Below are 12945 nucleotides of genomic sequence, written 5' to 3' on the forward strand. Positions count from 1 at the left end.
AACGTATTGCAATCTGGTCTTCCCAGCTTGAGCGAGCGCCAACTCCAGCTTCTTCGGATGGCTTCAACATCGTATGAAATTTGTTGCAGTTAAATTAATTGCACTTCTTTAAAGAGATATAGATATTTAAAGCAAAATGCAACAATCGCTATAATACAGAAGAAAGCAAATCGAACACTTTAAAAAACGTCTTTCAAGCGCTGAACTGGAGTAAACGCACTTTAAACGATGGTATTTTTTCCAAACCTAGAATCAAGTTAGTTTGTGGTTCCATGGCAAGGTATTCAAAACAAACAACGAAATATTCCGGTGAAACAGCTTCCAACTAACCACATATTTTGAACTCGAAGCGACTCTTGTTTCAAGTTTTCTCTCTCCCGAACATTGTTCAACACCTCTTCGTTACCAGACTGCTATCGGCCTTTTAGACCCCCAGGAGCGGGCACCCTTTGCTTCCTTATATAGAGATGGGCATGGTTTCTTCTTACGAGGTTCGCACGATTGATCGAGTTTCGTTCCTACCCAGGGGCGATTATGAGTTAACACTCGCGCGCTTAGCGACCGCGGCTGGGATTTCAATAGGACGCACGGTTACCAAGACTGTAACGAATGTTGACGAATTTGTTATGCAGGCTAAATTTGTTCTGAGTCAAACGGCGCGTTGTTACTTGTTAATCAGGGCTATTCTACAAGAAATAAATGGGGAGAAACGACCAGAAAAGACTAAAGACTATTTCATTGTGAGTAATTCAACTGTATTTAAGATAAATGTAATATTATAATTTGCTTAGTCGAAACCCGTTTCCTATTGCCCATGGTTTCAAACCATTTAGTTCGGCACGACTATTTAACACGGCAGTAGCACGGCAGTAGCGCGACTTGGTTCCAAACGACGTGCTATTGCCGTGCCGAACTAAATTCATCAATTATTTTAATGTATTTTGGGTTAATTTTGTCGTTCTCTATATTTCATATATTTTAAAATTTGGTGCGACTGAATTAAATTCGACGTTTGAAACCACCGCCGTGCTACTGCCGGGTCAAATTAATTTAAGTTCGGCACGGCAGAAGCACGACGTTTGGAACAGGCCTAACAGCTGTAAACAACGCCAGGCGAGAAAAATTACAATAACTTCTTTAAAAGACGACTTTTGTCTAGTGAACTTATTTAGGGCTCACTAGACCTTGAAAGACTGGTCAGGAGTATTTTGGTTGGTTCCCAGGAGGCGCTGTATTGTCACAGGAAAGCAGCGTTACACAGCAACAAATGTTTGACTCCTTTTCCTAATAATGAAAAGTTCGTTGGCTGGGTGACTGTACTCAAACAATCAGCCTTGACTTCCAAGCAACGATCAGTATGATTTATTTAAAAAAGATGCCCATTTTCACAAGTGTTTTTCTTTTTCTTTTAACCTAGATTTAGTATTCGCTTTGAGACTGATGTACCAATTAATAAGCGGCAAAATACTGCAGTTAATGAAGTAAAAAAAGGCAGAAACAAATTGTATGTAGCTTCCATTTACACAAACATTTCAAACAAGCAAGGCGACATTAATTATCACTGCCACAACTGAATCACATGTATCATTAGGCCCTGTTCAGAAGCGGGATCTCTCGCCGGCCAAACTAAGTGGTATGCCTGTGGCTCGCCATGGTAGGGCTGTGGATCGCCAATGGTCGGGTTCTGGTTCGCCAGTTATGGCAAAACCTCAGGGCATGACAACGCATGCTCCATAACACAACTACAATGTATTTTTCCATACAACAAAGCTCGCGCAAAAATGGTTCGACAAATTTGGTTCAACATAATTATAAGGTGCAACGTTTGAATCCAAGTTGAACTTGATTGAATTAAGTGCAACATCTGAATCAACTTGCCCCGCCACAGTACGGCGCATAAAGGCACAACGTTTGAACAGGACCTAAGATTTCCAAATGATTGTTAGAAACTAAGACATTGCCGATATGAATGCACACTAAAACTGAAAAAAATGTCTGTCCAAAAAAAATAGATCCACGATCACAATGACGATGCCTTCTTCAGGAACCGACATACCGTAGTACTAGTTAAAGAAAACCACATTGGCGGGATTTAATGTAGCCCACATTTTTAAACGGGTGTAATTCAATAGACTTCAGCAAGATGTGATCCTGAGGAAAAACACCACTCCAAATTAACTGCGGTTGTCTATAAGCACGGTTATGGAAACACTCACACAGTCACTCTGTATTCAAAAAAAAATACATGGCGAATTTCTTGTGGTTAATTTTTCTGCGAGATATTCAAGTCACTCGTAAAGTTTGTTGAAGCTCAGTAAAACGTTATGCATACGGTAGCTTGGATCAGTGTACGATTTCAATACCACAGAAGTAAAGAAGAAGTAAAGCACGAACACCGAATTATCCCTAAAAAAGAGGAAAAACTCCTAGCCAACTTGTTCCAGCCGCTTAGACAGCGGGGAATGAAAGAATTTAAAGGCGTTGGACTGCTTTGTTCTGTTCCCCTCCGTCTGAATGACTATGATAGCAGGTTAGTTTCGTATGCGAGATGCCTTCTTCCTCCCCTGATTTCAGATACTGCAAGTTAAATCGAGCGAGCGGCGAGAAGGAAACCCGCGCCATCTGAGCGGAAAACAGTGATTGTTTGTAACTACGCAAGCTCAAAGTCTACAACCAAGTACAAACTAGAGAGCGAAACCACCGTTCTACTTTCAACACACAAATCTCGGTGAATTATTCAATCGTAAGTAGTGAAATGTCTTAATCCTCTATTTTAAATAATTAATAAATACCTCTCTGTCATTTCCCCAAATAAATAGGGAATAAATGAGAAAAAAGGTTGTTTACCATTTACTAGCGATTTCTGTAAAAGTCGATCGGAGATTTTCGTTTGGCAAGAACGCTCTCGAACTCCATTGTAAAATTGATGTTGGCACTCCGAGGAACACGCAAGTTAGCTGAAGCGAAATGGTAAACAACCAATTATCCCATTATTAACAAACTTACATCTTGTGTTAGCTTAATTTCACCATGCAAATACGTCAAGTTGGTATCTACAATAATTATCTTGCTTCTAATAGTGATAATATAAAATCTCTCCTCAAGGAAAAATAATTTTCAGTTTCTTACAAACTTTTCACGGTTTTACAATTTATAAACGAGCTGAAAAATGACAGACATTTTCACTTTTCATCTAGCTAACCCGCAAGATGCAAGACCGCGGAAAATAGAACTATTTGTATATTCAAAGATATTTTTGGTTAATGAGCATCCATACACCTTATTCAAACATAGCTGCCTCATCTTTTATTGTTTGCGTAACATACTATCCCAGAAAATTTCAAATTTTGATGAAGAGAAGGCTCGTGGCTTGGTATACCAAGAAACTAATTATAATAGTAAAACTGAAAAAGCATTAAGAAATGTGGTTTCCTGGGAAGATTGAATTTCTTTGGTTTTCATAGTGTTGCTGATATGCATTTTAGTTTAAGAGATAATTTTTGTTCAAATGCAAACATAAGCGCACATTAACACACTGCTCTACTACGTAGTATCTTTGAACAAGGTCTACAGCTTACCCTAGCCCAGCTGATTAAAACAGCATCTCCTATTTTAACGCCCAAAATATCTTACTATTGTCTTTTGTACTTTGTCCATTTAATCAGCGTTTGCGGAGAACGATAGAGGAACATGAGCTTGGCAAATAAATCTTCTTCCAGCTCGAGTTCTTTGCTCTCTCGCACCATGAAGATATCCAGGCACAGCTTAAGGACCTTGTCAACATTCGGCATCTCGTCGAACATGATTCGGTAAGATATGGAGGTGAAGAAGAGGCGGACAAACTTGCCGACCAACCAAACGAAACCCACGTACAGCCCGATAATCCTGCAACAAACCACATCACACAACTCAGGCCCAAGAGAGTCCAGGTTTTAGGCGGAGAAAGGTATATCGACCAAATGCAGTCAACTCTCTCCTTGCGGACACCTCGCTATTATGAACACCCCGATAATGCGGACGGCAGCTAAATCCACGGCAAAAATAGAGTACAGACGTTTAACTGGAATAAATTCCTGCTATTACGGACTCTCGTTATTAAGGACACTACTTCGCGGTCCCGAGAGTGTCCGCAATAAACGGAGTTGACTGTAAGGAAACAAAAAGTACAGGTTGGGGTTCGTAATAATAAGAGACATTTAGAGCCACGTTTACGGCTAACTGCAAACCGCTGACAGTCACGTGAGCAGTGCTTGCCGTCACGTTGTTTGACGTTGTCAACCGAAGGAGGTAGGGTTTCACGTAAGTCATTTACCACACCTTTTCATGGCCGGGAATTTGTTATCCCACGTATGAATATTGCAGATATAAAAACCAACTCTTTATATTTCTTCATTTCATGTGAACTAAAACATCAAAAAGGCAATTATTTTTTATGTTTACGCTGCCTGAAACACCAACGCTGAGAATCAAGGACATTCAATATGGCGGCCCCTGAATTTTTTGTACAGACTGTGGCAAGCTCTGAAACTTCAAACTACAGGTTAGAGTTAGTTTTAAACGAGATTCTAAAGGTCTCTAAATTATCGCCAAATATCGCTCGATTAAGAGCCTATGGATTTCGCTTGGTGTAATTATTACAATATAAGGCAATCGCTAGTCACCGGCTCAGAAATCTTCCGTCTTTTCCAACATTACTGTACAACAGTTCATTTGCTGGAGCTTCGCAAACTGTTGCAGTAATGGGCTAAAAAGTAAAGCCTCACTGGCCTATAGGCCGACGACTGACGGAACTTATACCGGTTTCTGAAGTATGAAGTGACTAGGAGTATTGCTACACCCCCTGAATGGGATGCTTGTCCATCGCAGGGTTGTACCTCCAGCACTTAGTCAGGTTCCCTGACAGTTCAGTCGCCGGTACCCATTTCTACTCCTGGGTGAAAAGAGGCAATGTGAGAGTGGTATGAAGTGTTTTGGCCAAGGCCACAACACAATGATTGCAGTAATAGCCTTACCCTGTACTAGTAAAAAATGAAAAGTGCAGAGGCGGCACGAGATCGTTGAACGTGATCATCTCCAGCACATTTTCCTTGGCGCCAAACAGTGGAGCAGGTTCCTTCTGGGTCAATTCCCACCAATCAAAGCTGCCCTTAGAACGCATGCGTAGCCGACATGTCACATAGTTGGATTTGTCCTTGGTTAGGACCGCGGTAACGGAGCCGCTGGCTGGGACGCGTACGAAGCTTGGGAACAAGTCTTTTATCACACTGTAAAATAAATGAGAGAATCCGACTTATTTCTATTTTGGAGTCAACAATGAGTCATGTCATGTGGTTTGGAAATGTATATCACGGTTCAAACTGTTGAGTCTGTGGATGTAATCCTAAAGTGCGACCGTGCAAATGAAAGCTACTGAGCAGTACTTTCCTGTGGTGCTGTTGATTATGCTGTACAAGGTAGTTTTAACTTTTAAGCCCGTGAAAAACTGAGCAGTACTTTCCTGTTGTAGGGTTTATTTTGTAGTACAAGGTACTCCTAACTTTTGAGCCCGTGAAAATGAAAGCTAGTAAGCAGTACTTCCCAGTAGCGCTGCTTATAAAGTTGAACCCTCAGCTGCTTACTACAAATGCGAGGACATACTACCCTACTACGTGTGGTCGTGTTCCAAAAAGCCACTGTCAATCGGTTACTATGGAAACTTCACTTATTGGATTTTATGTAAAAACAACGGACACACGTACACGTCATCGCTAGTGGAGTTGCCCTTTAACATGTCCGCCAGCTGAGTTTTCGTTGTATTGTCTAGCAGGACCTGTGTGACTCCAGAGATCGTCTCTTGCGCAAGCGCTGTTTTAGGTTCCCTGGTTAAAAGTGAAAAAAAAATATATATGTTAACAAAATTTGAGTCACCGTTGACAGCTACTGGGTATGACTTTTACAACATTTTTTTCCCTTGAAGTGCTTGATGAACTTGTACAAGGAAACACCCGCGAAGTGTAAGTTTAAACAAACAGTAATACCCATTCGTTTTCGAGCGGTTTTCTGTAGTGTTGACATTAATTCAAGTTTGCTATGGCCTTGCTTCAATAGCACTCCGTAAGTACTTGCGCCGTTAGGTCACAAACACAGAAATGGTGGGCGTTCGAATTCTTTTTCGAGTCGCGAATTTCCACAGGTGAATATTAAAATGTCTATCTGTCAATCTACTGTCTAAAGGGCGATTTAAACGGTACGATTTTGCCTACGATTTGTCGCATGCGACACACTTACGCCATGCCTACAACACGAATCGCGTCGTGTAAATCAACCTACAACATCCTTACGACAGACGCACAAAAACGAAAAATGTCGTAGGATTCTAAAACATGTTTTAAAATCCTACGACAATCGTAGGTATAGGCAATGTTGAATGACGAGTGTTGTGTGCGATTTTTTGCATGACGCGAGCAGCGCGCGCTCTAGAAATTGCATGCGACAGTCGTAAACAAAAGTTGTACCGTCTAAATCGGCCTTTAGACCTTTATCACACGGCGGCCATGTTGAGTCTCAGGAGAATAAAAAGCTTTGTTTTTGCACGGCAAGCCTCGCACTGAATTCGCGTCTGGGCGAGGCTTGCCGTGCAAAAACAAAGCTTTTTATTCCCCGGGGACTCAACATGGCCGCCGAGTGATAAGGGCCTATAGCTTGGATTTTTTTGTTTTTTGGAGTGTTTACCATACCTCATCCGAATGAACAAAGACATTATTGTTATTACCTGGTGAACTCATAACTGAAGCGCATGGTCACATTGTTGTCTGAAAGGTACTTGGTCATGAGATCCCGTGACGGAGGGCTGATAGTCCATATGGAGCTGGAGTTACCAACTATCTTTACTTGCAGTACAGTGTTTCTGCCTTTATAACCCTGAAGGAAGGCCTCCATCTGCGACATATTAAACATTTCAGGATAAGAATGGGATGAAGGCCTTAAAGTGATGTTAACAAATTAAGCCTGTTGACACCCGGTGAGAAGGGGGTGCGGAGAAGTGGGGTAGGGAGGGGGGTAGTCTCGCGATTTCTCTATTCCTCAGTTGTTTTTCGTGTACAAAGGAAGAAAACTGTGTGGACAAAAACATGAATGGGATTGTTAAGTAATGTTTAAAAAACGAACAGGAGTGTTTTTTCGGGTCTAAACCACGAGGCGCAGCCGAGTAGTTTTAGACCCGATAAAACACGTGCTACGAGCTTTTTGAACGGCTTCAAAAACATTCCTGGAAAAGCGTGTGTCAATAGAGTTCATAAGAATTATGCTTTTGTGAACGTTGGAAATTAGCATACGAAAAAAACACCGCATACTAATAAGGAGGAGGTTTATCGATATTAAGTCACTGCACGTGATGTATTATCGACCATTTGATTGGTCAATGGGCTTATGAATTATTAAAGAGTTTTTGAAATACTCTGAATGGAACAGGCATTTCCTTATCGGACTCTAATGATCTCAATTCTGTATTGTAACTAATGAATAATTTCGTTCAGGTAGAGTTAAGTGTCTGTAACCTCACTCAAATTAGTGAACTGTACCTCTGTTTCTGAAAAGCCACCTGGCCGATCAGTCTTTATCTTGTCAATTTCTTCATCGCTCAGCCTGTGTAAAGATTTTTCCTGCGCACTCACTTTAAAAAGAGGCTGAAAAAAAAAAATGACAGTTTCATAATTAGAGAACATAAAGAGCAGATTCTAACTAACGGCCACTCCTGGCCCTCCTCTAAAATTCAGAAGACCTGCACCTTTCAAAAGCCCTATTTTCACTGGACCCTCTGGCTGATATATAACCTGCAGTTGTATTGTTTTTTTAGGGTTAGGAGCACGTTTTCTGTTGTTCGTTCTATTATCCTCTCGACCAACCATGTAAGACGTTGCAAACGGTGCACGTCACCCCCTAAAATTTGCCAAACCCAGGAAGTAACTGATAATAATCATTCCACAATATCGACAAGTTTATGAACTCAAAACAAGCGAGGGATGCAGTGTAGGAAGGTCAGCAGCAGATCCGTGATAAGGTATAGAACAGCAAAGACACCTTCATTCACATTTTCGGTAAAGAAATGCTTCGTCTCCGTCCTCCGGTAACTTGGGAGTCACATGCCCTACCCTCCCCACCCCTTAGCTGTCACAGACACTAAACTTTAGCCATTCTGGAGAAGGAGTCAATAGTTGTAACATGTCCTTTATCGGCAGTTCGCGTTTTCCGAAACAATTTCCTTCTTTCCATTGTCATTGTCATTAAAGCAAAGCAGGCGAGAGGCAAGATCTCCTTAACAACTGTAACCAAAGACGCGAACACTTTTATTCTTTTCTAATCTATCACAGTAAAAAAAGGAGCAAAGCATACTCCAGCGGACACTTTCTGACATTCGTTACTAATTAACAAAGTAAACCAATTTCAGCTACGATTTTATTTCTCGGGTTACGCTACAACACGAAGTACACACCTGATATCCGCCAATAGAAAGCGTGAAGGTGGCGTCTTGTGGCAGATTGCTAGTGTACACAGAGTTGATATACGACATGAACAAAAGAGGGAACCATATCACAATCACAAGAAGGGCCACAAGGAGCCCACCTAAGCCCCACTTGCTCATGGTCCAATACTTTTGTCCCCTTGCTTGGAACCAAGTCTAAGTGAAAACGAAAAAGAAAACCGGAAATAAGTAACCAGTGACAGCGAATCAGATTTGTGGTTCTCAAACTCATACATGAATTCATAAAGAGAAAACAAGGGTGTTTCATCCGTCTCCAGACATCTCGAAGATGGTTAAGAAAAAAAATACTCGGCTGCGCCTCGCTTTTTCAACCCATTTCTCGGTGTTTGGAAACTGGATCAAACACTCTTCCTCGTGTTTGATCTATTACATGAAAGATTGATTGCGATCGTTGCAATCATCTTCCATGTATTTAAATTGCAATCTGTGAGGAAATCAAATTCTGTTTCCCTTGATAGACTATTCCCGCGCGAAAGGTAAAACGCTGACAAAATTCAGTCAGATAGAACAGATTTTATAGGATTTTATTATGAACGTGGAGATGGCCAATCTCTCCAGACATAAAAATCATGATGAATGCTCCAGAGCTCAAGTAGACAGCTGCACGCGTGTTTGGTCTTCCTCCTAATTGCTTAAAAAGTTATACGTTAACCCGGATTAGCAACTGCCTACCTTCTCCGACTCTCTGTAGCACTTCAGTACATATATATTAGCATAAATGTCTTCCATCTTGAGCCAGTGATACAAGGTCAGCGTTGTATCCGTGCAAACCCAGTCCAACACACTGCGCAACTCCAGCAGGAAGGGAATGGCTTGGAAACTAGTAAAACAGTAGAAGGATAATAGGTTGTTTAAAATAAGGCATATTAAAACGCTGATTAGACTGTGACGATTAAAAATAGAGCTACTAAAAACGCTCATTTTAGAGGACAAAACGAAATGTACAAGATGTACAACGCAAATGAAGATAAATTGATTGCACATTTCATCTTTCACTTGTTGAACGACCTTACCGTGACCATTGTGGTCGCATTCTGCAAAAACTTACTGACGAAATCCCACATGAAAAACTCTTTTCTTTGTGACAAACGAACGTATGAAAAAAAAAGAATACCAGTCCTTAAGCGAATACTAGAGTATTTGCGCATGCATTAACCTGTAGAATGAAATGTTTCCCTTCCCTTGAAAGTTATGAAGTCCATAACTTTGTTATTGCCACGGTAACCACACACTTACCCTTGGAATAAGATGCCGCTGGTCAGAGTATAGCTTTTCGTCAGAAAATTTCCCAGGATTCTCGTCGGGTAGCCACAGCGTACTTGGTAAGCGGAAAGGCCGAAGTACATGCATTTGAAGATGTACATGAAGATGGCGGGGATGTTTTCGATGAAAGCTCTGAAAATGATGGATAAATTGTGAACGCTACAACAAAAGTGAGCTGTCATTACATGTGTAATAAATATTCCCTTTTGCTTCAATATATTCAGAGATTCTAAGTATCTCGTCTAACGTCAGCTGTCAAATGAAAATCAGCTTCCTGTAAGACGCTAACTTTTTTAAACCCTTTAAACCGTAACAGTAATCGGTATCAAATTTCTCCTTGTGATATTGCTTATTCAATCACTGAGAATTAGGGATATGATCACCCAAGGTGAACTTTTATGATATTTTAATAACTTCACCCCAGTACTTTTATAAGAAAAATATAGGAACAAGATAAAATAATTTGTTCTTTGATATAAGGGGTTAAAGGGTTAAGAAAAATGACAAATGAAGTGTGAAGCAATTTTTAGCCCACCCAGTTACTTAACAACTTAGTTTTCTACTCAGAGACCTAAGGAACACCACGATGTCTACTACTTCCTGTTGAAGATGTTTTAACACTTATTTCTGAGACATTCATCGAGCTTGATTAACTAAAATGACGCAGTTTTGTTTTGATCTGAAAATAACTTTTTGGAAACGAAAAAAAAATCGTTGTACTAGTTGGCGCTGTACATTTGTTCAAAAAAATTTACTTTGCTATGTCAAAGAAATTTACAAGAAAAAACATGGTTGAGAAAACGCAAAAAGATGTATTGTAAGTACAATAAACTGACCCTCCTTACCTTTGGGTTACGAGTGGGACGATAAAAAACATGAATATGTGAAACACGATTACCAGGCAAACATTGTAAATCAGCTTTGCAATCACAAACTTTCTTAGGTATAAGTATCTGGAATGAAAATAACATAACGTATTTTATGTTCACATTGCCCAAGCTGATTGGGAGGGGGAGGGGGGGGGGGGTGGTGAAATATTTGACCCCTAACCACAGTGTATTATCTCAGTGAGAATAATTCATGACATATTTAAAAATGTTTATCAGCGACTCAGAGACATCATGATTATGACATCAACTTAAGAATTTCCAACTGGAGTGAAATTCGCTTTAATGTTCCCCACTATTATTAAACGGTTTAAAGTTACAGTATGGAAGTTATACAAGACAAAATAGCCAATCAACAGACTGTGCTTCATCAACGACAGCACTCTGGGTGGTAAGCTAGACCAAGCGAGCGGCGATGATTTGAATCGTCGTGACATATGAAAAATACCACCATCCCATGCGCCAGGTAACGTATATATTCTTCGTCTTCGAATTCGTAATTTCGATCGCCAAATGCAGCCAGTACGATATGGTGTCTCGTAAGATTGGCCCTTTACCGCGGGAAAAGAATTTCATTGTACATAGCCGCCGGCTATTTTCAAACTCAAGGTCTTCTCGGTACAAGAATCACCAGGGTTAATTTCTCACATTTTGGTCAGTTACCACAGGAGTTCTATAGTGTGTGTAACAACCGCTACTCTCTTGACATACCACTCAAATCTTACATGAAGCATCGATCGAGTCCCTATAGGACGATGAAGCTTACAAGTAATGAAAATTAAGGGATTAATCAATAAAGAAAATCTCTACACAATTTCTCCCAACTATAACTGTAAGAAAAATATGGAGACCAGTGGGAAGAATTTGTCTGTTGATAATGGGCTTCACGGGTTAAAAGAATACAATAAGTCGTATGGGAATAGGTAGGAGGAATCCATCATACGGAGAAAGATGGAGGCCGTACATCCAACACAAAACCCTGCGAACGTAACACAGTCAATAGCAATCAGAGCTTTTTGCAAAGTTCGCCCCTGTACTAACAGCATCGTGTATGCTCGGTTTGAAGTTTACAGAAATTTTCTGTCCGTTTTTATTAGACTGTTCACAGTCTCCTATTTTTCCGTAGGACTTTCCGAGACTCGTACGCTTCGATCGAACTCCCGCCATCCTGGTCTGTAAAGGCGAGCGCAAGCTGGGGAGAGTGCCTAATGGGGGGGGGGGGGGGGGGGGCCCTAGTCAGTATGTTGAGTGGGGGAGGAGGAGCGAGAAAAATAGGGTCCACCGCCTCCCCACTCTCAATGCTCTCGGTAGTTGCGCTCGCTGTTATAAACCAAGATGTCTGGAGTTCGATCGAAGCGTACGAGTCTCGAAAATCCCACGGAAAAATAGGGGACTGTGAACAGTGTAGTTTTTATGAGCGTTGTAGGGTTTTCGTATGTTAAGAATTATGGGTAAATATATCAGTCGCCATCTTTATCGATGCGGTGGATTGATATTCAGAGTCCTGGAAAGAAATGGATCCATAAAATTTACCTGTCGATGATGATGAGTAAAAACTGTGTCAACAGCATGTACAGGAAAGTTTTCGGTACCTGGAAAAAAGGAAAAACTGATTTGACAAGAGTAACAAATGTGTGGTAGACAAACAAACAATATGAAAACAATTAAATCATAAATTCCTTCGTGATTCCATCGGATAAGAATATCAGAATATTTTAAGGACGGTGCCTCCTAAAACAGGGGTTTTTTGTACAGTTTATGACTATGCGGGAGAAGTTGATCTTAGCAACGGCTACTGGAATCCAAAGAGAAAATTGTAAGTAACCACACTTTTTTATTTATTTATTTTTTTTTCACAAATAATTAAGCAACAATACTTCTAAAAAGATCCAAACTAAACAACAGTTTATGGCATTTTTCTTTACAAATTGAAGCCTAATTACTTCTGAAAAATGCGTGGTTTCCGCCAGTTTTCGTTTTTGATTTCAATAGCCTTTGTTAAAATCTTCTTTACCCGTATAATCATAAACAGCCCAAAAATACCTTGGAATTAACATGTACTATCCTAACGAAAACAGAGTTACTCGGACCATCCCGAAATGCGTAGCACGCATGCGCAGCAGCAAAAGGAGGCATCGCCCTTCAAAAGATCTAGCTAGCCTGATTCATAATAGAGCTTGTGTAGATTGGGTAAGCGCCGACGGTCAGATCTTGGTTACTGTGCCACTTGTGGTAAGGCTTGAAGCTTCAGACCCATAAACAACGTTTGCATTG

At 40.6% G+C, this 12945-nt stretch overlaps 1 protein-coding gene across 2 annotated transcripts in view; it reads right to left on the minus strand.

The window, feature by feature from the left end:
- Positions 1 to 1339: 1339 nt before the first annotated feature.
- LOC146489766 (piezo-type mechanosensitive ion channel component 1-like) overlaps positions 1340 to 12945 on the minus strand; it is a 46217-nt gene continuing 34611 nt past the window's right edge. For both annotated transcript variants that reach the window (XM_085092833.1, XM_085092780.1), the window contains 10 exons: positions 12205 to 12263; positions 10630 to 10737; positions 9758 to 9916; positions 9194 to 9341; positions 8471 to 8656; positions 7560 to 7664; positions 6752 to 6918; positions 5739 to 5858; positions 5013 to 5264; positions 1340 to 3885 (listed from right to left, as the gene is read on the minus strand). In XM_085092833.1, coding sequence (XP_084948959.1) covers positions 3633 to 3885; positions 5013 to 5264; positions 5739 to 5858; positions 6752 to 6918; positions 7560 to 7664; positions 8471 to 8656; positions 9194 to 9341; positions 9758 to 9916; positions 10630 to 10737; positions 12205 to 12263 — 1557 coding nt within the window. In that variant the 3' untranslated portion in view covers positions 1340 to 3632. The remainder of the gene's footprint in view (positions 3886 to 5012; positions 5265 to 5738; positions 5859 to 6751; positions 6919 to 7559; positions 7665 to 8470; positions 8657 to 9193; positions 9342 to 9757; positions 9917 to 10629; positions 10738 to 12204; positions 12264 to 12945) is intronic.

The sequence above is a fragment of the Pavona decussata genome, unplaced genomic scaffold (assembly GCF_977016875.1).
Source record: "Pavona decussata unplaced genomic scaffold, jaPavDecu1.1 SCAFFOLD_3, whole genome shotgun sequence".
In the NCBI taxonomy this organism is placed as follows: domain Eukaryota; kingdom Metazoa; phylum Cnidaria; class Anthozoa; order Scleractinia; family Agariciidae; genus Pavona; species Pavona decussata.